Genomic DNA, 26,122 nt, shown 5'->3' on the forward strand with positions numbered 1-26,122 from the left:
CTTTGGAACTCTTCCTGAAAAGGTGGTGGAAGTGGAGTCTTTGAATATTTTTAAGGCGCAGGTGGATAGATTCTTGGTAAGCAAGGGGCTGATAGGTTATTGCGGTAGGTGGGATGCAGATTTCAGGTTACTATCAGATCAGCCATGATCTTGTTAAATGGCGGAGCAGGCACAAGGGGCTGAATAGCCTACTCCTGCTTTTTGTTCATATGTTCATATGTATGTTCGTGCTCTCGTGTCTGCAGCTCTTATTTTTCTGGGTTGTAGAGATCATAGGTTTTGAAGGTGCTGTTGAAGAAGCCTTGGCAATTGTGCATCTTACAAATGCTGCTCACATAAGTGATAAGAGAAGTAAGAACAAAGTGAAATGTCTATGACACAGGGAGAGGGCAGAAATGGCAAAAGGGATGATGGTGCAAGGTCAAACTGGAGAGTAATGAGACAAGTAAAGAAACAAGACAGGAGGTACGAATAGCTACAGCTGAACCAATACCAACGTTTACTGGCCAAGAAAATGGCAGCAGTGGTTACAAACTAAAATTGAATTAATTTTGATGCTGAAAGGTTATAAATGACTCGTGGAAAGATGAGGCCCTTTTTATTGACCTCATTTGAACAGTGTAAGAGACTGAGGACAGTGGGAATGGGATAAAGAATTAAAGAGGCAAGCAACTGGAAGCTCAAGATCACACTTGTGGACTGAATAAAAATGTTCCATAAAATGTTTGGTTTTCCAAATGCGGTGGAGACTGCAGTATGAACAACAAATACATTTACTAGTAGGTTAGTAATGCAGGGTAATTCATTTATGATCACATGGACTACTGTCTTCATCCTAAAATGACAATTAATTGTTGTGTTTTCATATGCAGTTACCTTTGAAGATTCTCCCTAATCCTCTGAAATCCATTTGATCAGAACAATTGAACACAACAACATATTTTCCAAGAGCTTTGCCCATGTCCTTCACAGTTTCTGTTTTGCCTGTTCCAGCAGGTCCAGCAGGGGCAGCTCCCATATTCATCCACAAAGCTTGAGCTAAAGTGATGTAGCATCTGCAATTGAAACAAAAAGACATTATTTACCCTTAAATTAAAAACAACAAAAATGACAATTGCATTGTGGCACCTTTATGAACAGTGAACAGTATTTATTGTGTCACAATTGACTGGGGATAGTGCACTGTAATATCAAGCCCCACTGTTCCCTGAGCTGTGACAAACATGAAAAGTTTGACCAAACCACCAGAACTCCCCACTTCTACCTAACTGTTTAATTTAGGCTAACAGAACACGAGCACCAGGTTTGTAAACTTAATAAGTAAATAACTGTTTATTGAACAAGCTGTTGTTAACCAGTGGCAAAAGAAATAATTATGAACTGCTAACTTCTAATGCTATAACTTAAACTCTACCCCTTTCTTAAATCCCTATACGCACACACACATACACACATACACATGACACATAAGGCACACAAAACATGGGTTTTAAGGGTGGGATGGAACAGTTCAATAGCACTGTCATAAAGCTATTAAGGTGTATAATATTATTGGAAAATACTTTTCTTTTAAAATAGAGGTTTACTCTGTGGATGTGCCTTAATTAGATTAAAGCCAGCTAGTCTGGGTGCTTAAATGTGTACTAGCTTTGAGATATAAGACAGGTAGAGTGCATTTGCATTTTGTTGAGCATTCAAGAAGTGGGGTGAAATCTGGCACCTAGCTAGCAGAGACCAAGCAATATGTTTATATTACTAATAAAATTGGTACTATGAAAGGGGATTTATTGTTAGAAGAGGTGGGGTTCAAAGAGGCTGGTGATACAATGAGGATTTACATTCAATGAGATGTGCTGGATATAACCGATAGCAGTTTTCATGTGTGCAAGGCAGAGGCAAGATCAAAGCAGCTGTAAGCCTACAACTGTCTCCACAGGAACCAAAGTGAAAGGAACCTCATTTTGATTTTGTAAGGTGAAAATGCTTTGCCTGGTGCCTGGTTAAGTCTACGGGTTGCTGTTGCCTTAATAGAGATTAGTTTGGGAATTTGTTATAAGTTATGATAGTAGTAATTTGTAGCCATGTATATGTGTTTAATGTGTTGTAACTTAAAATGTTTCATTTAGTTTAATATAAAACCTCTCGATGACTGGTGGGCTCATTCCTAAATTTAGAGTTGCATCTCAAACATACCACTTAAAAATATAGGTTATGACAGTTGTTTAAAGTTTTCCTCTGGGATGTTTAAATAACTCAGCTTTGTCAAACGCAGGGTCATAACAAGCAACAATCCGGAGTACAGGATTCGATGGGTTGATTTTGATTGCTGTCTTCCAAATTCCTTTCAGTTCTTTGTTGATGACACGAGGTGGTCTTCCAGCACTTTTAGTCTGTAGTTCACTGGTTGAGCATTTGCCTTTCAATGGCTCCGACAGTGGTTTTTCCTTTTGCTTCTTGACAGGAGCTTTCAGAGAGAGAGAGCAGGCTATAGAGATATGAGGGGAAAAATCCAGCTAGCTATTGATGTGGAATTACTGGGATCTCCCACACACGGGAGAAAGAGGTTTTAGTTCTTGTTGCTTTCAGGCTGGGAGTTATTCTGCTGCACTGCTCTCACACAAAAACCTGGTTACCTGGTCAGGAGCAAATTAAAACGTTGTTGCCAGGCAGCTCGCTTAGTTCAGGACTCCTTTCCAGCACCATCCTGTCTTTCATGGCACACTCTGTTCCAGGACTGCAACATTGTATATATCTCTCATCCTGTTCCAGTGAACATGTCTTTCAAACTGCAGCCATTGTAATTTTAATAACAGTCAAACAGTAAATAAAAATATATATTCTTTACAACCATCCAACATGCTTACATACTTCTACCCTTAAAAGAGATGAAACGCCATTTCAAAAATGTGTTTCATCACAAGGCATGTGACACAAGCACAACAAAATACAAGACTTATTTTCATTCATCCTTCCTCCCCCTTATACAATCTTATACAACCTTCAGCATTTCGTACCCCTTTAACTTATTTTAGTATTTTACACCCAGGACAATGCATCTACGACCTCATTATCTTTGCCGGCAATGTGAACAATCTTTACATTGAATGGTTGAAACAACAGACTCCATCTAAACAGTTTTGCATTTCAAATTTTAAACTTTTCAATGAACACCAGCAGATTAAGATGTTGAAGAGACAACAACAATGCTAGTGTTTCTTTTTCTACCATAGAGTATTTCCTCTGATATTGATTTAGTTTCTTGGAAAAGTACCCCACCAACTTCTCTATCCCTAATTGATCGTCTTGTAATAGGACTGCATCCACCCCCAAGTGGTTAGCATCAAATGGCAATTTAAAAGGTTTGGTAAAGTGATGGACGACCAACACTGGTCCATTTATTAAGATTGCCTTCAGCTTTTCAAAAGTCTGCTTGGCATTCTGCTGACCATACCACTTTTGCTCATTCTTTAAGTTTGACACCATCTTTATCCTTTCTAGTTAACCATGGATGGTGTGTCCATCTCTTGAACTTTTTCTTACTCATTGGAATGTATCTATTCTGTGCATTCTGAAATATCCCCTTAAATATGATCTACTGCATCTCTATTGACCTATCCCTTAACCGAATTTGCCAATTCACTTTAGTCAGCTCAGATTTCATGCCCTCATAATTGCCCTTATTTAAGTTTAAAAACTTAGTATCAGATCCAGTCCTCTCTCCACCAAACCAAATGTAAAATTCAATCATATTATGGTCGCTGCTACCTTCGGGCGCCTTCACAATCAGATCATTAATTACTCCCATCTCATTGCACAATACCAGGTCTGGTAGAGCCTGCTCTCTGGTTGGCTCCAAAACATGCTGTTCTAAGAAACCATCCCAAAAACATTCAATGTGCTCCTCACCTAGGGTATCTTTGCCCATCAGACTTTTCCAGTCTATATGTAAATTAAAATCTACCATGGTTATCACCGTTCCTTCCTGGCAAGCACCAATTATTTCTTCCCTTCTGCTCAACCCTACCATGTGGTTGCTGTTAGGGGGCCTGTACACAACTCCCACAAGTGACTTCTTGCCTTTACCATTTCTCATCTCTACCCAAACCATTCTGCTTTCCTGGACTTAGGTTACCCCTCTCTATTGTGCTAATACCATCATTAACTAACAGAGCCACCTCTCCACTCTTTCCTTGCTTCCTGTCCTCCCTAAGTATCCTGTACTCTTCAATTTTGAGGTCCAAATCCATGTCCTTCTGCATCTGTGTCTCCGTAATGGCTATCAAGTCGGAATTATTTATTTCTATATGTGTTCTCAGTTCATCTGTTTTGTTTTGAATGCTACGTGCATTCACATACAGAGCTTTTAGTTTTATCCTTTTATTCTTTTTATAACCTCTAGTTTCATCAGTTGATTTATTGTTAGGTTTCTACTTTCTATTCCTTCCTGTCATGGTCCGTTTTTCATTTCCCATAATAACACCTTTTTATTTTGCCTTGTCTCTGTTCTTTGATTTACCACATCTTTTCAAATTTTATCCCTTGCCCCCACTATTTAGTTTAAAACCCTCTCTACTTCTCTCGTTGTGCAGCTAGCATGAACGCCGGTCCCAGCATGGTTCGGGTGTAGACCGACCCAATGGTACAGATCCCACTTTCCCCAGTACTGGGGCCAGTGTCCCATGAACCAGACCTACTTCTCCCACACCACGCTTTGAGCCACACATTCATCTCCCTAATCTTTGTAGGGAGAAGGGGAATTCTTTCCATATGTACAGGGTGGAGCAGGTAAAAGTATTAAAACTTTAAGAGCCACAGTAGCTAGTTAATCCTTAATGTTATGGGATAGTGATATTTGTTGTTCAGAGGGAGAACTGCAGGAAAAGGTGATAATAAGTGGAGTTCATGGAGATGCTAAACCTATTCCATTGTGGAAGGTAAATTTAGAGTGCAAGTGGAAAACAGGTGAGGTGATTGTTGGAGTAGTAGGAAAATTGCCCATTGTTAGTGATCACTTTATTTTGATGTTGCTGGGTCACAAATGTGGGTGATACCTATGCTAGTTGAACAGCCTGTGGAGGTGCATAGGTGTTGCAGGAAGACCATCCTTGAATGTTTCCAGATTGTGTAGTAATGAGATCACAAACTCACAGGTTGAAACAAAAAGAGGAGGAAGTTAAAAGACTGGGGAAAGATGCTGAAGTTCAATTAGTTGGTACTATCTTTGAGAAGATTGTTTAGGAATAGAGAATGAAGGGGAATGAAGCTGAAGTGCTTAGCTCAAAGAAGTTGGTAGAATTACATCAAAAGGATCCATGAACAAAACAGATCAGACAGCTTACTCAGAAACAGAGGCAAACTATATTCCAGAATGTTATTCTCTTAAAGGTAATGAGGATGTGGAGGCTGTATCAGGTTTCATCAAATGAAAAATGGATGGAAGTGCATCAGATTGTTATATCATCTGGATACAGAAATGAGATACTGAGAGATGCTATTGAATGGCAGCACCACTGCTGGCTGCTGGCATTAGGACACCTATCAGAGCTTAGTATCGTCGCTGGTTGCCTGACCACATGTAAGCGATGACAGGAGGGATTTCAAGAGTGGGGATTGCAGGGGAGGGTCAAAGGGAGGTTGGCAAAAAGGACAGAGGTTGGCATTCAGTCGGCTCCCCTTCCTGATGCTGGGTTCTTCGATTAAACACTGAATGCCTTTGAACGAGGGACCCTCCCTGGGAGCTCGCAAGCATGGCTTTGCTTGTCATGCTCCCTGCATGGTGAGTTTCTCTCTCATCACTGGGTTAAATCGAGTGTCAGCAGGGGAAGGATATCAGTGGGCCTTTCCACGACAGACTGAATTGGGAAGGCAACAGGGTTCCCACTCGCCACCCAACCACCTGATTAAATACCCCCACCAACAAACTCGCCACAGGGAAGGGCATTAAGTTCCACTGTTCCTCCCACCCTCTGCTCTCTTTCTCCTTGATCTCTCTTCCTTGCTCTCTCCCATTGTCTCCTTCTCTCTTCCCCATCCTCTCTCTTTCTTGCCCCGCTGTCTTTATTCCCTCCCTCTCCTGCTCTCCCTCTCTTGCTGTAATCTCCAAGGCTGCGGAGCGGGTACTGGAAGGTGGGATAAGAATGGGTGGCTAGTTTTCCCAGCCAGAAACAATGGGCTGAATGGCTTCTTTCTGTGCCATAACCTTTCTATGGTTCTATGGTTCTTGCTCTTTCCACTTGTTGGTAACTCTGTTATAATTCCTGGAGCATGCTGTTTATCTAGATATTCACTATTTAAATCATGTCAGCTGATGGAATGATTGGGAAATTAGCAAAGTGGCAAAAAATCACATGGCCAAGATGCCACTCACCAACAGGGGGTAGGTAGCAGGAATGGGTTATGTGGGCACCTTAATGAATATCTTGTTCAGAAAGTGGAGAGGTTAAGGCAAGGGAGGCCTAAACTTTCCATGCTTGTCTCAGAGTATCATTCAGTAGAAAAACACCCTTTTTTGCACCCTTCTGGCTCTGATAATCTTCTGATCTAATTGGTCTTTTGAGAAAGCTGCCATTGTTCTTCTGGAGGTCTGTGTTAAAATTGTAGTTGAGTTCCGATGTTGAGTAACTAAGGGCATATACCTGCCTACTCTTCCAGATTCAATTAGGAATGTAAAGTTAGTTTTTTTCACTCAGTTTCTGGTGATTGGCATTGCAGACTAGTTGGATATTAATAGAAAAATTGGAAGTGTCATACAGTGTCGCTTGTCTGATACCAATTGCTCAAATAACGTGTGAGGATCCAACCACTTTTCAGAGCTGGAGAGCTCTCTTTTATTTGGATGGTCCAATTTGGAATGTTATGAATTGTGTAGCTCTCCCAGAAATTAAGGCAGTGGTGAGCTTAGGTGGTGGAGGCAAAACTATTTCCGGTGATAAGCAGGCAGCAGTTGTATACAGTAGTTGGCATATTTCCTCAACAGCATCTGGCAGGATTATTGCTTTCTGAGGCAATGACAGTCATAAAAGTTAAATGACCTGTTTGTCTGTAGATGCTGCTAAGTGGGTATTTGTGGGTAGGATACTTTCTGTGATAAAGGCAGCAATGTATTCCCCTTTCATGCCCTTTTCCTCCTCCTATTCACAGAATCACAGAATTGTTACAAAACAGAGGGAGGCCATTCAGACTGCACTGACTCTCTGAATGCCTCCTCCCTAGTGCCATATCCCCGCCTTCTCCCTGTAACCTTGCACATTCTTCTTTTTCAGATAATAATCCAATTCCCTATTGAATGCCTTAATTGAATCTGCCTCTTTCACACTTTCAGGTCGCACGTTCCAGAGTTTAACCACTCACTGCAGAAAAATGTTTCTTTTCATGTCTCCATTTCTTCTTTCGCCAACTACCTTAAATCTGTTCCCTCTCATTCTCAATTTTTAACTATCCACTCTGTTCATACTCCTCTTGATTTTGAAATAAAAACAATAGTTTAAACAAAAAACAGAAATTTGTTCTGATGAAAGGTCATTCAACCTGAAATGTTGGCCGGGATTTTCTGCTCCCAACCGGGTGTGTTCGGTGGCAAGACTGAAAAATCTCGTGAGAAGGTCCTAGGGATGTTTCCCGGCAATGTAAATCCAGGAAACAATGGTTCCCTCCCCCCGTCAATGGTGGGCCACGTTTCCCACCGTCAAACATCAAGAACTTAATTTGAATACATTTGTATCCATTATTGTGGCCATACGCTGGAATCACAACCCCCGCGAACAATGTCAAATTTAAATCCCACCTGATTTTAGAACAGCATGATTTACAACTGCCTTTAAAAGGCATGCACCTCGCGAACTGAACTTTGAGGTGAGTGCGCACAACTTAGCACAGCACTCGTGAGGATCCCAATACAAGGAAGCTGCTCCACGGATTAAGGAGAGCTTACAGGCAAGTGTCCACAATGGCTCTTCGTGGCTGGCTTGTGGTGTTGGGGCTAGGATAACACTGCCAGAGAGAAGGGAACTTTAGGGCAAGGGCAACAGTGCTGGAGAGAAGGGAACCTCAGGGCAAGGGTAACAGTGCCGGAGAGAAGGGAACCTCAGGGCAAGGGTAACAGTGCCGGAGAGAAGGGGACCTCGGGGCTAGGACAACAGTGCTGGAGAGAATGGAGAGAAGGGAACCTTGGAGCTAGGGCGATAGTGCAAGGGGAGCTCATGGCAGCACTGACTGAAGGTTGCACAGTAACACTTGGTGGGGGTGGGAGGAGAACAAGACGGCCAGGCAAATGGAAAAACATGTCAAAGATGAGCACTCTTCCGCAGTTGAAACTGTCTAGCTTGAACTAAATTGACAAGCTTGGAGTCAGGCTATTCAAGCAATTGTGCCCACTCAAGCAGTACGAATTCCTGAAAGTGCCAATGATTGCTCCTCTACTTTTAACTCCTTGCATGCAGACTTCAAAATTAATTGAGTGCTGTGGTGCTGCAGAACCATTGGGCGACTGGGCAAATTTGAGGACCCCCTTGGAAATGGTGGTCATGGAACACTCCAGGAGGGGTGCTCTCCTAATCCTTTGCATTATGTTTAAATAGACATTGGAAAGTCACCCTCATGGTCCAAGCAAAACACGAAGCATAGAAGCATAGAAAACATAGAAATATAGAAAATAGAAGCAGGAGTAGGTCATTCGGCCCTTTGAGCCTGCTCCGCCATTCAATATGATCATGGCTGATCCTCTATCTCAATGTCGTACTCCCGTGCTCTCCCCATACCCATTGATGGCTTTAGAGCCTTTATCTATTTCCTTCTTAAATATATTCAATAATTTTACCTCCACATCATTATGTGGTAGAGAATTCCATAGGTTCACCATCCTCTGAGTGAAGACGTTTCTCCTCATCTCAGTCCTAAATGGTCTACCCTGTATCCTCAGACTGGAGTTTAATGTAGGAAAGTTTGAGATCATGTACTTTGGTCGAAGAATCAAAAGGCAGACTATTGTTTAAATGGAGAGAGGCTCCAAAAATGTGCAGCACAGAGGGATTTGGGTGTTCTAAAGCATGAAAAACAAAAAGTTAGCATGTAGGTGCAGCAAGAAATTTAGAAGTCAAATGGAATTTTGGCCTGTATTGCTCAGGGGTTGGAGTTTAAACATAGGGAGGTCTTGTTACAACTGCACAGGGTGTTGGTGAGGCTGCACCTTTGTACAGCTTTGGTCTCTGTATTTAAGAAAGGATATACTGGCATTGGAGGCAGTTCAAAAAAGATTCACTAGGCTGATTCCTGGGATGAAGGGGTTGACTTATCAAGAATGGATAAACAGATTAGCCATTATTCATTAGGGCTTAGCAGAATGAGGGGTGATCTTATTGAAACGTACAAGATTCGGAGGGGGCTTAACAGTGTAGACTTTGAGAAGATGTTTCCACCAGTGGGGGATTCTCGAACTAGGGGTCCTAGTTACAGAATAAGGGGACACTCATTTAAAACTGAGATGCAAAGGAATTTCTTCTCTCAGAGGTTAATGAATGTCTGTAATTCTCTATCCCAGAGATTTGTGAAGGCTAGTTCACTGAAAGTATTTAAAGAGGAGGTAGATAGGTTTTTGAAACATCGGGGAGTTGAGGGCTATGAGGAGCTGGACTGAAAGAGGAGTTGAGGCCTGGGCCAGATCAGCCATGATCTTATTGAATGGCAGAACAGGCTTAAGGGGCAGAATGGCCTCTTCCTGCTCCTATTTCTTATGTTCTTACATTCAGGATGCAGTTGAGTGGCCAAAGCTGTCGCTACTCACTCGTGTGGTGTGGAGCAGTGGTGGGTGAGGTTTTGGACAACCATCATGTGCACTAAACATTGGGCATCCATGTGGTGGCCAGGAATCTCTGGCATGTGTAAAGGGGCCTTGAGAGCGAGCCGTATGTGATGACTTCACCATGAGTAGTCCTTAGGAGACAATTGCTGACCCTCACATCTTTCTCTTGGATACTGCAGTGAGGAGACCATCAGAAAGATGGACCCTGGTGATCTCACTGTCTGCCTCATTGCTTATAGACAGGAGAGAAGTCAGAGAAGAATGTGACAGTGGCATGTGTCTCACCAAAGGGAGGAGCAGGACCTCAAGTCCAAAAGGCGGCAGGGCCTCCTCCGCATGCAGAGGATGAACCCCAGAGAGCCGTCATTCGTAGGTGCCTCACCAGACCCAGGGTCTACAGATGGCGCATGTGCTACCTGCAAGTGAGGAAGAACCAGAGTCACTGACAATTGCTTATGTCAAGGGAACTGGTCTTTCACAAATGCCACCTTCTGCAGGATTTGGTGCCACGGGGACTTGGAGGGCATCCACTGCCAGTGGCAGTGAAGGTGACCACCATGCTCAATTTCTATGGCAGTGGCTCCTTCTAGGGCTCCACTGAGGACTTGTGCGGATCTTGCAAGCCTTGACCCCCAAATGCATTCAGGAGATCACAGACGACATGTTTGTCAAGGCACACAGCTTTGTCAACTTCGACAGAGATCAGGCAGACCAGGAAGAAAGAGGGCTGGGATGTACTGTGATTTCTGGATTACCACAGGTGCAGAGCAGCACCGACTGCTGTCACATGGTTCTTAAAACTCCCCGAGAGCAAGCAGTCCAGTATGTGAGCTGCAAAGGCTTCCACTCTGCCAATATTTAGCTGGTCTGCAGCAATAACAAATGGATCATGTGTGTTTGTGCAAAATACCCTGGAAATGAGGTTCCAGTGCATCAACAAATCTGGTGAAGTGCTCCAGTACACTCCAGAGAGGATATTTTGTTATTCGTTTTTACGGGATGTTGGCATCGCTGACAGGCCACCATTTATTGCCTATCCCTAGTTGGCCTTGAGAAGGTGGAGTGACCTGTCTTCTTGAACCACTGCAGTCCCTGTGGCGTAGGTACATTCACAGTGCTATTAGGGAGGGATTTCCAGGATTTTGACCCAGCGACAGTGAAGGAATGGCGATATATTTCCAAGTGAGGATGGTGACTGACTTGGAGAGGAACATCCAGGTGGTGGTGTTTCCATGTGTCTGCTGGCCTTGTCCTTCTAGATGGTAGAGGTTGTGGGTTTGGAAGGTGCTGTCTAAGGAGCCTTGGTGAGCAGTGCATCTTGTAGATGGTACACACTGCTGCTGCTGTGCGTCAGTGGTGGAGGTAGTGAATGTTTGTGGAAGGGGTGCCAATCGAGTGGGCTGCTTTGTCCTGATGGTGTCAAGCTTCTTAGGTGTTGGAGCTGCAGTCATCCAGTCAAGGGGAGAGTATTCCATCACACTCCTGACATGCACCTTGTAGATGGCGAACAGGCTTTGGGGAGTCTGGAGGTGAGTTACTCGCCGCAGGATTCCTAGTCTCTGACCTACTCTTGTAGCTACAGTATTTATATGGCTAATCTTGTTCAGTTTCTGGTCAATGGTAGCCCCCAGGATGTTGATAGCGGGGGATTCAGTGATGATAATGCTATTGAATGTCAAGGGGCGATGGTTAGATTCTCTCTTGTTGGAGATGGTCATTGCGAGGCACTTGTGTGGTGTGAATATTACTTGCCCCTTGTCAGCCCAAGCCTGTATATTGTCCAGGCCTTGCTGAATTTGGACATGGACGGCTTCAGTATCTGAGGAGTCGCAAATGGTGCTGAACATTGTGCAATCATCAGCAAACATCCCCACTTCTAACCTTATGATGGTAGGAAGGTCATTGATGAAACAGCTGAAGATGGTTGAGCCTAGGACACTACCCTGAGGAACTCCTGCAGTGATGTCCAGGTTGTCTCCAACAACCACAACCATCTTCCTTTATGCTAGGTATGACTCCAACCAGCAGAGAGTTTTCCCCCTGATTCCCATTGACTCCAGTTTTGCTAGGGCTCTTTGATGCCACACTCGGTCAAATGCTGCCTTGATGTCAAGGGCAGTCACTCTCACCTCACCCCGGGAGTTCAGCTCTTTTGTCCATGCTTGAACCAGGGCTGTAATGAGGTCAGGAGCTGAGTGGCCCCCGGCAGAACTCAAACTGGGCATCAGTGAGCAGGTTATTGCTAAGCAAGTGCCGCTTGACAGCACTATTGATGACCCCTGCCATCACTTTACTGATAGTTGAGGGTAGACTGATGGGGCTGGTAATTGGCCATGTTGGATTTGTCCTGCTTTTTATGTACAGGACAAACCTGGGCAATTCTCCATGTGGCTGGGCAGATGCTAGTTGTGTCGCTGTACTAGATCAGATTAGCTAGGGGTACAGTAAGTTCTGGAGCACAAGTCTTCAGTTTTATTGCCGGAATATTGTCAGGGCCTATAGTCTTTACAGTATCCACTGCCTTCAGCTGTTCCTTGATATCAAGTGGAGTGAATAAAATTGGCTGAAGGCTGGCACCTGTGATGGTGGGGACTTCCAGAAGAGGCCGAGTTGGATCATTCACTCAACATTTCTGGCTGAAGATTGTTGCAAATGCTTCAGTCTTATCTTTTGCACTGTTGTTCTGGGTTCCGCCCATCATTGAGGATGGGGATATTTGTGCAACCTCCTCCTCCAGTGAGTTGCTTAATTGTTCACCACCATTCACAAGTGGATGTCGTAGGACTTCAGAGTTCAGATACGATCCGTTGGCTGTGGAATTACTTACCTCTGTCTAACACTTGCTGCTTATGCTGTTTAGCATGCAAGCAGTCCTTCACCATGTTGAGACCTCATTTTTAGGTTTGTCTTGTGCTGCTCCTGGCATGTGCTCTTGCACTCTTTATTGAACCAGTGTTGATCCCCTGGCTTGCTAGTAATGGCAGAGTCGGGGTTGTGCTGGGCCATGAGGTTACAGATTGTGATTGAGAATAATTCTGCTGCTGCAAATGGCCCACAGTGCCTCATGGTTGCCCAGTCTTGAGTTGCTAGATCTGTTCAAAATCTATCCTATTCAGCATTGTGTTAGTGCCACACAACATGATGGAGGGTATCCTCATTGTGAAGACAGGAGTTGGTCTCCACAATGACTGTGCGGTGGTTACTCCTACCAATACTATCATGGACAGATGTATCTGCAGCAGGCAGGTTGGTGAGGAAGCAGTCAAGTATGTTTTTCCCTCACCATCTGCTGCAGACCTTTAGGACTCAGCCAGCTTGGTCTGTAGTGGTGCTACCAAGCCAGTTTTGGTGATGAACATTGAAGTCCCCCACCCAGAGTACATTCTTCACCCTTGTCATGCTCAGTGCTTCCTCCAAGTGGTGTACAACATGGAGGAGCACTAATTCGTCAACTGAGAGGGGGAGTTGGCAGGAAGTGTGGGGGGTTGGTGGTAATCAGCAGGAGGTTTCTTGCTCATGTTTGACCTGACGCCATGAGACTTCACGGGGGTCAGAGTCAAAGTTGAGGACCCCCAGGGCAATTTGCTTCCAACTGTATACCACTGTGCTGCCACCTCTGTTGGCAGGGGTGGTGTCTGGGACATTTTCTGTAAGATATGATTCCATGAGGATGACTATGTCAGGCTGTTATTTGACTAATCTGTGAGACAGCTCTCCCAATTTTGACACTAACCCCCAGATGTCAGTAAGGAGGATGTTGCAGGGTCAACAGGGCTGAATTTGCTGTTGTCGTTTCTGGGTCAATACCAGATGCCTGGTTCCATTCCTTTTAGGCTTTTTAGCAGCTTGATCAAACTGAGTGACTTGCTAGGCCATTCCACAGGGCAGTTAAGAGTCAACCATATTGCTGTGGGTCTGGAGTCATATGTAGGCCAGACCAGGTAAGGACAGCAGGTTTCCTTTTCTGAAGGGATATTAGTGAATTAGATGGGTTTTTGTGACAATCAACATGGCCATCCATGATGGGATTTGAACCTGGGCCCCCAGAACATTACCCTGGGTTATTAGTCCAGTGACAATACCACTATGCCACCACATCACTGTGGCTTGCTGCACGCTATACAATCTGGCGATGCAAAGGACAGAGGACCTGGATGATGAGGAGATGGAAGAACTGCACATCTCCTCCGTTGAGGAGGAAGTCAAAGGGGATGAGGGTGATGAGATCCTGAAAGGAGAGCATGCAGGCAATGAGGCCACTCCACTGGCAAGATGAGGCAGGCACGCTTGTGAGGCCCTCATTGCCACAAAATTCCAGGAGTATGATGACGAGATGTGGTGAAGACATTCCTGAGATCTTCACATTGCATCTGGGAATGTCTGACACCTGTGTGGCTGAGGGCAGCACACATTTGCTCTGAATAGGGTCATATCACAGAGAAGCTGCTGAGATACAGCGGGCACATGGACTTTAAAAGCAATTGATCCTTTGGCAGGCTTTATCACATATTCCCTTCAACATCACACCTTCACCCATCAGAAATGCTGATGAGATGCAGAGGTGCTGAGAGCTCACAGAGAACATCACAGAACCCTGTGACGCTTGGGTACGAAATTCCTGCAGCAAATACAAACTACATTGAGGTGCAGGTGGAGAGTGACTTTGAAGCCGGACAATCACTTTTCTCAGAAGGTTACACACTGCACAGGGCAGAGGTGCTGGACTATGACACTTCCTTCATTTTGTGCAGAAATCAAGGTTTCATATCTGATTGACACCATCCAGGACAAAGCATCTGCTTGATTGGCAACAAATCCACAAACATTCACTTCCTCCACCACCGACACACAATAGCAGCAGTATGTACCATCTACAAGATGCACTGCACGAATTCACTAATGCTCCTTAGACAGCACCTTCCAAACCCACGCCTACTACCATCTAGTAGAACAAGGGAAACAGGTTGATGGGAACACCACCACCTGGAAGTTCCCTTCGAAGTCATTCACCATCTGACTTGGAAATATATCGCTGTTCCTTCACTGTCACTGGTCAAAATCCTGGAACTCCCTTCCCAAGAGCACTGTGGGTGTACCTACACCACATGGGTTGCAGCGGTTCAAGAAAGCAGCTCAGCACCACCTTCTCAAGGGCAACGAGGGATGGGCAATAAATGCTGGCCCATCCAGTGAAGCCCACACCCCGTGAATGAATAAAAAAAGAACACTGCACAGCATAACAAGGAGCCATAGACAAGGAGACATTCTTGGGAGTGTATTTAAAATGGTCAACAATACATACAAGTGATTACCACCCATACCCACATTTTGCAACTATGTCTTTTTGACCTTTCTAACTCTGCTGCTATGTCTTGGTGCATCCCCGACACTCAGAGCAGAGGTGGAGGCAGCCTGCTGACTGCTATGTCCTGTTGTGTGTGATGAACTTGATAGGCATCTTCTGGAGGGCCGAGACATGGAGGACTCCGGCCCGCTTTCAGGGTCCTGCTGTGTCACAGTGCCACCCTCCTTAGCCTGTGGATCTGGAGCTGTTGGGGTCACAGGAAAAGGGGATTCAAATGGACTGGACAATCCCGAAGTCACCTGGGTGGATGGCCCCAAGGTGTACACATGCTGATCCTCCTCTCTATGGATGCCTGAGGGCCCATAGCTGACTCCTTGAGAGGAAGGAGCTGCTGGAGTGAACTCGAGATGCCCGCTCCCCACTCCTACTGACACTGATGGATGCTAGCTAGTGTCTCCGTGATGGAGTGCAGCTCCTGCAGCAGTGCAGGACTGATGTTCTGGATGAAGATCCCCATTCCACAGTGGCCACCACCCTACCAGTGTTAACCTTGGTGTGTTGGCATTCCAGCACTATCACCTCAGACTGAAGGCGGATGGCCTTGCAATCTGAGGAGTGCAGCAGACACCCCTTCTTGATGTTCCAGAGCTTGTCTTTGCAACTCCAGCAAATAAGGTATGACTGAGTCCAGAGGCTCCTCATCTGACTTGGATTCAGCAGATTCCTGACTTCCAGCAATCCTCTGAGTGTTGGCACCCCAACATGCCCCTGCCTCCGCCTGTGTGGATCAGGCAGTGCAATGTGCTCATCAGATTGTGGCCCCAAGGCTACTCTAGAACTAGGTCCCACCAAGGTGTGTGTCTCTGCATTGGTGGAGGGTGTGGGTGATGCTGTGATGGGTCTTCAATGCTGGTGTCTGCGGATTCCTCTTCTGTGGTGTTCTTGGGGTTGGGGTCAAGGGCCTGGCTCGTGGACCCCCCTTGGCTGCTTCCCACATGTGCTTGCAACAGAAAGGAGAGATAATTGGTGCATGGCAGTGGCTTGTGAAACAGGAGACATCACCCATGGCTTAAGTTTCTGATGGATGTTGCACTGCTGGATCTTTACTTGGTTGAACGCCACTGACTTCATCATCAGCACACAAATGGTCCACATGTTGGCTGGCCATCAGAATTGCTCTATTTTCAAGGTCTGGCAGGACCCTGAGGTTGGGCATCCCTCCACCAGTCTGGGTCCTCTCACTTTTGCTTGTGTGCCAGGTTGCCCTGCACAAAGACAGATGGAGATGGCATCTTGAAGAGGTATTAATGTTTATAATGTTATTGGAAATTATTTTTTAAAATAGAGTTCCAGTGGGATCTATGTCTATGTGGATGTCTGTGTGTATCTTAATTGGATTAAAGCCAGTCTGGATGCTTTGATGTATAGTAGTTTTGAGATGTTAATTAGATAAACGTAAGGAGGGTAGAAGATAAAGTATAAATTTTCGTTTGTTAAAAGAAACCATTCAAGGCTGCGGGTGAAATCTTACACCTAACTAGAAGACAATGTGGTTTTTTTTCCAGCTTGCTAATAAAATTGGTGGGATGAAAGGATGATATTGTTAGAAGAGGCAAAGTTAAAAGTCTAGCGATACAATGGAAAATTTACATTCAAAGAGAAAGATAAAGGAGAAAGGAGATTGTGTGTAAGGTAAAGGCATTTCAAGATCCAATAAGTGTGAGAAGCCTCCAGCCTGTAAGCTTCAAGCTGCTGTCTGCAAGGACCCAGAGCTGAAAGAAACTCTTTTTGAATGCAACTGTCCAGGGTGTGCTTTTCCAGGTGTCTGTTTAAATCTATGAGATTTGCTGTTGCCTCAACAGGGGTGTAACTGAGAGTCAGGTTAATTGGGGGACTTTTGTAGTTATTATAGTTGTAATTTTGTGGACATATGTATGTGTTTACAATCTTTATTGTATTAATAAATGTTTAATTTAGTTTTATAAAATCTCTTGAGATTCGATCTTAATACTGCTGAATTCAAAGCCTGCATCTCGAAACATACAAATTGCAAAAATGGGCTATGACAGTTATTTCAAGTTTCTCTCTGGGATTTGAATAACTCAGCCTTTACCATCGGCTGTGTCATAATAAGAGTGCAAGCAGGATGCCTGTCAGGCCAGATGAGAAGGACACCTGGCATGCGTGGGTGGTGAGTGGTGCCATGGACAGGATGAGGACACGAGCTGCAGGGCAGATAAAAGTGTTTGAGAGAGTGAGTGGTGATATCCCTTGAGCTGGCAGTGAGTGAAATCCCTGTGGATGTGTGATGGGTTTGTGTGTGTGTGTTGAGAGTGGTAAGAAGAGTGACTTACTCTGGTGGAACAGAGATCATTCATTCTCTTTTGGCACTGGGTGGATGCCATCTATTGGAGTGCATTGGTGCTGACCACCCCTGCGACCACCTTGCATGCTGGATTGGTGACCTTGCTTGCTGGCCTTTGCCACAGTGGGGAATAGAGGACGCAGGCTTCCACTGCATCTAGTAAGTGCTTAAGGGAGGTGTCGCTAAATTTGGGGGCAGCCATCAGTTTGCAGCAGCTTTCTATCCCTTGGAGAGCACTAGCTCTGTGCAGGGGTGGACGTTAAATATGTCTCCCGGATTACTGAAGCTCAGGGGTCACAACAGGGTGGGCAAATCCAAGGCTGCCCTGCCAGCGATCCAACGTAATATCTGTGCCTCTGATTTTTTTTCATAATGTTCCATATGATATGGGGTGGAATTCTGCCATTGCCATTGGCTGGTCAAATGGCGATTTCCCTGCCTGATATCGGACTTTGCCGATTTCAGGGAAAATCTTGGCTATTTGCTCTGTTTCTCTCCACAGACATTCCTGACTTGCTGAGTTCTTCCAACATTTTTGTTTTTATTTCATATTTCCAGCATCTGTAGCTTGTCCTCATGATTTTGAATACCTCTATCAAATCTCCTTTCAACCTTCTCGTCTCCAAGGAAAACAATCCCAACTTCTCCAATATATCTAAATAACTGAAGTTCCTCATCCCTGGAACTATTCCTGTGAATGTTTGCTGCACTTTTTCTAATGCCTTCACATCTATTATAGCATAAAGACTGAGGGTATGCCAATTGGCAATCCATGACTGATGTGAAGAAATATTTTGAACAGAGCTGCCTAAAATTTGAAGCAATCCCAATGAAACCTGCCATGTATAAAATAAATTGATTATGTAAGCAAAGTAATGCCTGCCTTTGGTAACAGCCTTTTCAATGTGATGTTCACATCAGAGATACTTTCCTGCAGTTCTAACTGCCACCTGTGGTCATAACTTTTTCAGGTGGAAGTTGGGAAAATGGGCTGACGTGTTACACCCACTTGATCTTATTTCAATGCAGTGGAGCTGGTTCTCAGTCAGACATTAATGAGGACTGATTTTTGGCAGGGTGATTCATACCACACTGAATTGGCGAGTTGCTGGAGAAATCCAGATAACATAATAAAGGCGTCAGGATAGAAAAGCAACAGTACTCATATTGGAGCATCATGGGAAAAGGTGTAGAGTTGGTTAAAGGTAGAACAGGGTTGAGTGCTTACAGTACCTGGCTGTGGGGCTGTGGGGTTGGGGGATGGGGGGAGTTGTGATCGTGGCATTGGTGAGGGGGAAAAGAGAAAATGTCAGAATGTGAGGTCTGGTCTCCCAAAATATCTGTCCTCAAATTTAATTTTTAATAGAGGTGGCATGGTACAATAGCCCATTGCTGAAGACTGAATGAAAGTTGCTTTCTGCCTCTATTATTCCTGAGGAAACTGGGTCCAAGTCGGGTTAGGGATGGGAGGGTTAAAACATCTTAGGTGCAGGTCTGCAACCTGGTGTCCAGTAGTCATTGAGCCAAGGAATTTAAAGAAAAATACAGCCTGTATAGTGATCATTCCAAAGTAAGTTTATCATGGCAGTAATAATGTAAAAAAACAAAAATAGAGAACTTAGTGAAATGTCAAAAATCTACCCTCACCTGTCTGTCAAAGGTGTGATAACAAGTCGATCAGTGCAGCCCAAAAATTCATTCTGATAGATAAATTCCACATCAGTGATCCCCACTCTGATATCTTGTGTTTCATCTCTAAAATAAACTCTGCTTTGTTTCAGCCATTCAAAGTCAGTCACTGTTCTAATATGCATTTTGACCTATTCGGAGAAAAGAGAACAAATAGAAAGCATAATATTCACATGTCTATATGAGTAACAACATGATAAACAGAAACTAACATGTTAAATAACGAACATATCTATGATCCATCAGCAGCAGCAGGATTATATTCAACTACAATCTGTATCCTCTTAGCTTGGCATATCTCTCACTCCACATTTTTCATCCAGCCAGGGGACCAAACCTTGATCAATGAGGGGTGTAGAGCATCAGAGGAACAGCACCAGGCATACCTAAAAATGAGGTTTCAACCTGGTGAGGCTACAATACAGGACAACATGCAGACTTGCATATGCCAGATATGCCAGAAAGGTAGTGAATTTCTAGAGGGTGTCTGGGATAGATTTCTGTGGGCAGTATTTTTGGGCCCTGCCGAGATTGGGTATGGAGGAGGACTGGGTCCGAAAATACTGGCACTGGCTGGCATGCCTGTTTCCTGATACTTTTCTTGGCAATGGCCACTTTTCCAAGGTGGGTTCAGGGCCAGTAGGGCAGCCCATCCCCACTAGGTAGGCAGCCAATTAAGCTCATTAAGTGACTTGTTAAGGGCAGTTCAAAGAGTCCGACAAGGATTTCCCAGTCAGCCTCCAGTTGAAGGGTCAAGTCCAATTGCTTGGAGCCAGGAGGTAGGGAGCAGAGGCAGGTCTGGGAGTCCAGAAGTCAAGGCAGGTCTACATGCCCTCCCTGCCTGCCTGGTGTATGTAAATAAGAACACATATTAATAATTAGGGGTCATTTGGCCCCTCTAGCCTTCTCAGCCATTTGATAAGATCATGGCTGATGTTATTGCACCCCCATGATGCCTGAGTCCCTTGCCTATCAAAAATCTACCTAACTCAGACTTCAATATATTTAATGACACAGCTTGCACTGATCTCTGGGGAAGCAAATACCTCAGACTAATGACCCTCCAAGAGAAAAATTATTTCCTCGTCTCTGTCTTAAATGGGAGTCCCCTAATTTTTAAACTGTGCCTCCTGGCTCTGGACTCCTCAACAAGGGGAAACATCCTCTCAGTATCAATCCTGTCAAGCCTCTTCAGGATCTTATGTTTCAATTAGATCATCTTTCATTCTTCTAAACTCCAATGGGTATAAGCCTAACCTGCTCAACCATTTACAAGATGCACTGTAGCAACTCTCAAGGCACCTTCGACATCACCTACTAAGTCTGTGACCTCAACTACCTAGGAGGACAAGGGCAGAAGGTGCATGGGAACACCACCACTTTCATGCTCTCCTGCAAGCCACCCACCTTCCTGACATGGGACTTTATCACTGTTCCTTCACTGTCTCTGCGTCAAAATCTTGGAACCCCCTTCCTAACACCACTGGGGATGTAGCTATACAACATGGACTGCAGCGGTTCAAGAAAGTGGCTCACCATCACCTTCTCAAGGGCAATTAGGGATGGGTAGAAAATGCTGTGTTAGGAACCAGAGATAGTTTAAGCAAATAATACTTGTATTTTTTTTTAGTCATTTTATGGGATGGTGTCGCTGGCTAGGTCAGCATTTATTACCCATCCCTAATTGCCCTTGAGGAGATAGTGGTGAGCTGTCTTGTTGAACTACTGCAGCCTCTGTGCTGTAGGTACACCCACAGTGCTGTTAGGGAAAGAGTTCCAGGATTCTGACTGAGCAACAGTGAAAGAACTGCGATATATTTCCAAGTCAGGATGGAGAGTGGCTTGATGAGGAACTTCCAGGTGATGGTGTTCCCATCCATCTGCTGCCCTCGTCCTGCTAGATGGTAGCGGTTATGGATTTGGAAGGTGCTGCGTAACGAGCCTTGTTGAGTTTCTGCAGTGCATCTTGTAGATTGGACACACTGCTGACACTGTTCATTGATGGAGGAGGGAGTGAGTGTTTGTAAAAGGGGTGCCTATCAAGCGGGTTGCTTTGTCTTGGATAGTGTCAAGCTTCTTGAGTCTTATTGCAGCTGCACTCATCCAGGCGAGTGGAGAGTACTCCATCACACTCCTGACGTGTGCCATGGAGATGCTGGACAGGGTTTGGGGAGTCAGGAGATGAATTACTCATTGCAGGATTCCTGGTCTCTGACCTACTCTTGTAGCCACAGTATTTATATGGCTAGTCCAGTTCAATTTCTGGCCAATGGTAACCCCCCGGATGTTGATAGTGAAGGATTCAGCGACAGTAATGCCATTGAATGTCAACATGGAAAATAGGAGCAGGAGTAGGCCATTTGGCTCTTTGAGCCTGCTCCGCCATTCATTATGATCATGGCTGATCATCCAACTCAATAGCCTGCTCCCACTTTCTCCCCACATCATTTGATCCCTTTCGCCCCAAGAGCTATACCTATCTCTTTCTTAAAATCATACAATGTTTTGGCCTCAATTACTTTCTGTGGTAGCAATTTCCACAGGCTCACCACTCTCTGGGTCAAAAAATTTCTCATCTCAGTCCTAAATGGTCTACCCCGTATCCTCAGACCGTGACCCCTGGTTCTGGATTCCCCCACCATCGGGAACATCCTTCCTGCATCTACCCTGCCTAGTCCTGTTAGAATTTTATAGGTTTCTATGAGATCCCCCCTCATTCTTCTGAACTCTAGCAAATATAACCCGAATCGACTTAATCTCTCCTCATATGTCAGTCCCGCCATCCCAGGAATCAGTCTGGTAAACCTTTGCTGCACTCCCTCTATAGGAAGAACATCCTTCCTCAGATAAGGAGACCAAAACTGCACACAATATTCCATGTGTGGTCTTACCAAGGCCCAGTATAATTGCAGCAAGACATCCTGTTCCTGTACTCAAACCCTCTTGCTTTGAAGGCCAACATACCATTTGTCTTCTTTACCGCCTGCTGCACCTGCATGCTTACCTTCAGCAACTGGTGTACAAGGACAACCAGGTCTCTTTGCACATTCCCCTCTCTCAATTTATAGCCATTCAGCTAATAATCTGCCTTCCTGTTTTTGCCACCCAAGTGGATAACCTCACATTTATCCACATTATATTGCATTTGCCATGCATTTGCCCACTCACTCAACTTGTCCAAATCACACTGAAGCATCTCTGCATCCTCCTCACAGCTCACCCTCCCACCCAGCTTTGTGTCATCTGCAAATTTGGAGGTATTACATTTAGTTCCCTCATCTAAATCATTAATATATATTGCGAATAGCTGGGGTCCCAGCACCAATCTCTGCGGTACCCCACTAGTTACTGCCTGCCATTTGGAAAAAGACCTGTTTATTCCTACTCTGTGTTTCCTGTCTGCCAACCAGTTTTCTATCCATCTCAATATGCTACCCCCAATCTCATGCGCTTTAATTTTACACGCTAGGGTAAAATTAATCAACAATCAAGGGGTGATGGTTAGATTCTCTTTTGCTGGACATAGTCATTGCCTGGCACTTGTGTGCTGCAAATGTTTCTTGCCACTTGTCAACCAAAGCCTGGATATTGTCCAGGTCTTCCTGCATTTGGAAATGCACTGCTTCGGTATCTGAGGAGTAGCAAATGGTGCTGAACATTGTGCAATCATCAGCGAACATCCCCACTTCTGACCTTATGATGGAAGGAAGGTCATTGATGAAGCAGCTGAAAAATGGTTGTGCTTAGGACATAGTGTCGCAGGTTGTGCTTATGACATTGCTGAGGAACTCGTGTAGTGATGTCCTGGAACTGAGATGATTGTCTTCCAATAATGACAACCATCTTTCTTTGTGCTAGATATGACTCTGACAGCAGGGAGTTTTCTCCTGATTCGCATCGCAAGAGGGAAAAACATACTTGACCTCATCCTCCGTGCATCTGTCCAGGGCAGTATCTGTGGGAGTGACCACCGCACAGTCATTGTGGAGATTAAGTCCCGCCTTCACATTGAGGATACGATCCAACGTGCTGTGTGGCACTACCACCGTGCTAAATGGGATAGATTTTGAACAGATCTAGCAGAATTGTACTCAAACACAATCTGTAACCTCATGGTCCAGCATATCCCCCACTTTACCATTACAATCAAGTCAGGGTATCAACCCTGGTTCAATGAAGAATGCAGGAGCGCATGCCAGGAGCAGCACCAGGCATACCTAAAAATGAGGTGTCAACGTGGTGAAGCTATAACACTACTTGCATGCCAAACAGCATAAGCAGCAAATGATAGACAGGGCTAAATGATCCCACAAACAACGGATCAAATCTAAACTCTGCAGTCCTGCCACCTCCAGTCATGAATGGTTGTAGACAATTAAACAACTCAATATAGGAGGAAGCTCCACAAATATCCCCATCCTCAATGATGGAGGAGCCCAGAATCAGTGCGAAAGATAAGACTGAAACTTTTGCTACAATCTTCAGCCAGAAGTGCCGAGTAGATGATCCATCTTGGCCTCACCCGAGAGTTCCCAGCATCACAAATGCCAGTTTTCAGCCAATTCAATTCACTCCACGTGATATCAATAAATGGCTGAAGGCACTGGATACTGCAAAGGCTATGGGCCCTGACAATATTCTAGCAATAGCACTGAAGACTTGTGCTCCAGAACAGTACTAATGACTTGTGCTCCAGAAATTGCCACGTCCTTAGCCAAGCTGCTCCAGTACAGTTACAACACTGGCATCTGCCCGGCCACGTGGAAAATTTCCCAGGTATGTCCTGTGCACAAGAAGCAGGACAAATCCAACCCAGCCAATTACCGTCCCATCAGTCTACTCTCGGTCATCAGTAAAGTAATGGAAGGGATCATCAATAGTGCTATCAAACGGCACTTGCTTGGCAATAACCTACTCACTGGCGCCCAGTTTGGCTTCCATCAAGGCCACTGAGCTGACCTCATTACAGGCTTGGTTCAAACATGGACAAAAGAGCTGAACTCCTGAGGTGAGGTGAGAGTCACTGCCCTTGACATCAAGGCAGCATTTGACAGAGTGTGGCACCAAGGAGCCCTAGCAAAACTGGTGTCAATGGGAATCAGGGGGAAAACTCTCCACTGGTTGGAGTCATACTTAGCACAAAGGAAGGTGGTTGTGGTTGTTGGAGGTCAGTCATCTCAGCTCCAGGACATCACTGCAGGAGTTCCTCAGGGTAGTGTCCTGGGCCCAACCACCTTGGCTGCTTCATCAATGACCTTCCTTCCATCATAAGATCAGAAGTTGAGATGTTCTCTGATGATTGCACAATGTTCAGCACCATTCGCGACTCCTCAGATACTGAAGCAGTCGATGTCCAAATGCAGCAAGACCTGGACAATATCCAAGCTGACAACAGGCAAGTAACATTCGCGTCACACAAGTGTCAGGCAATGACCATCTCCAACAAGAGAGAATCCAACCATCGCCCCTTGATGTTCAATGACATTACCATCACTGAATCCCCCACTATCAACATACTGGGGGGTTACCATTGACCAGGAACTGAACTGGACGAGCCATATAAATACTGTGGCTACAAGAGCAGGTCAGAGGCATGGAATAATGTGATGAGTAACCCACCTCCTGACTCCCCAAAGTCTGTCCATAATCTACAAGGCACAAGTCAGGAGTGTGATGGAATGCTCCCCACTTCCCTGGATGAGTGCAGCTCCCACAACACTCAAGAAGCTTGATACCATCCAGGAAAAAGCAGCCCGCTTGATTGGTATCACATCCACAAACATTCATTCCCTCCACCATCGACGCACAGTAGCAGTAGTGTGTAGCATCTACAAGATGCACTGCATGAATTCACCTAGGCTTCTTAGACAGCACCTTCCAAACCCACAACCACTACCGCCTAGAAGGCCAAGGACAGCAGATAGATGGGAACACCACCACCTGGAAGTCCTCCACAAGTCACTCACCATCCTGACTTGGAAATATATCGCCATTCCTTCACTGTCGCTGGGTCAAAATCTTGGAACTCCCTTCCTAACAGCACTGTGGGTGTACCCACATCACATGGACTGCAACAGTTCAAGAAGGCAGCTCCCCACCACCTTCTCAAGGGCAACTAGGGATGGACAATAAATGCTGGCCCAGCCAGCAAAGCCCACATCCCGTGTATGAATTTAAAAAAAATCTGTCTTCATGGAAGAAGATACAGAAAATCTGTCAAATATACTGGCGACCAAGGGGCTTGTGAAACTGAGGAACTAAAATATATTAGTATCAGTAAAGATGTAGTATTTGAAAAATTAACTGGTTTGATGGTTGATAAATCCCCTGGAACAGATGACCTTCACCCCAGAGTATTGAAGGAAGTAGCTAGAGAAAGAATGGATACATTGGTAGTTATCTATCAAAATTCAATAGGTTTTGGAAAGGTTCCTGTGGACTAGAAAGTAGCAAATGTAACCCCACTAATTAAGAAGGGAGGAAGAGAGAGAATGGGAGTAGTAGGTAAAATGCTATAATCCATTATAAAAGGTGTGATAATTGGACATTTATAAATGAATTTATGAAAGGGAAATTATGTTTGACAAACTTGTTGGAGATTTCAAGGATGTTACCTATAGCATTGATAAAGGAGAACCAGTGGATTTGATGTATTCAGATTTTCAGAAGTCTTTTGATAAGATCCCACACAGGACATTAATAAATAAAATTAGTTCGCATGGGATTGGGGAAATATATTAGTATGGATTGAGAATTGATTAGCAGGCAGAAAGCAGAGAGTAGGAATGTCTAACGGTTGCAGTGCATACGTTCATTCCTTAAATATTAGCTATTGCCTATCCATATCATACCTTTTAATGAAGCTCCCCATCTATCTTAGCCAACTCATACCTCATGCCTTCGTAGTTTCCTTTGTTAAGATTTAGGACCCTAGTTTCAGATCAGACTACTTCACTTTCCATCCTAA

The 26,122-nt window shown here is 44.7% G+C and overlaps 1 protein-coding gene across 1 annotated transcript in view; it reads right to left on the reverse strand.

The window, feature by feature from the left end:
• LOC144681151 (dynein axonemal heavy chain 8-like) overlaps positions 1-26,122 on the reverse strand; it is a 1,659,468-nt gene that overhangs the window by 386,604 nt on the left and 1,246,742 nt on the right. The window contains exons 42-43 of the mRNA XM_078542878.1: positions 19,114-19,286; positions 877-1,055 (exon numbers count right to left, since the gene is read on the reverse strand). Of these exons, the coding sequence (XP_078399004.1) occupies positions 877-1,055; positions 19,114-19,286 (352 nt within the window). The remainder of the gene's footprint in view (positions 1-876; positions 1,056-19,113; positions 19,287-26,122) is intronic.

This window comes from Cetorhinus maximus, chromosome 5 (genome assembly GCF_964194155.1).
Source record: "Cetorhinus maximus chromosome 5, sCetMax3.hap1.1, whole genome shotgun sequence".
NCBI classification, from domain to species: Eukaryota; Metazoa; Chordata; class Chondrichthyes; order Lamniformes; family Cetorhinidae; genus Cetorhinus; species Cetorhinus maximus.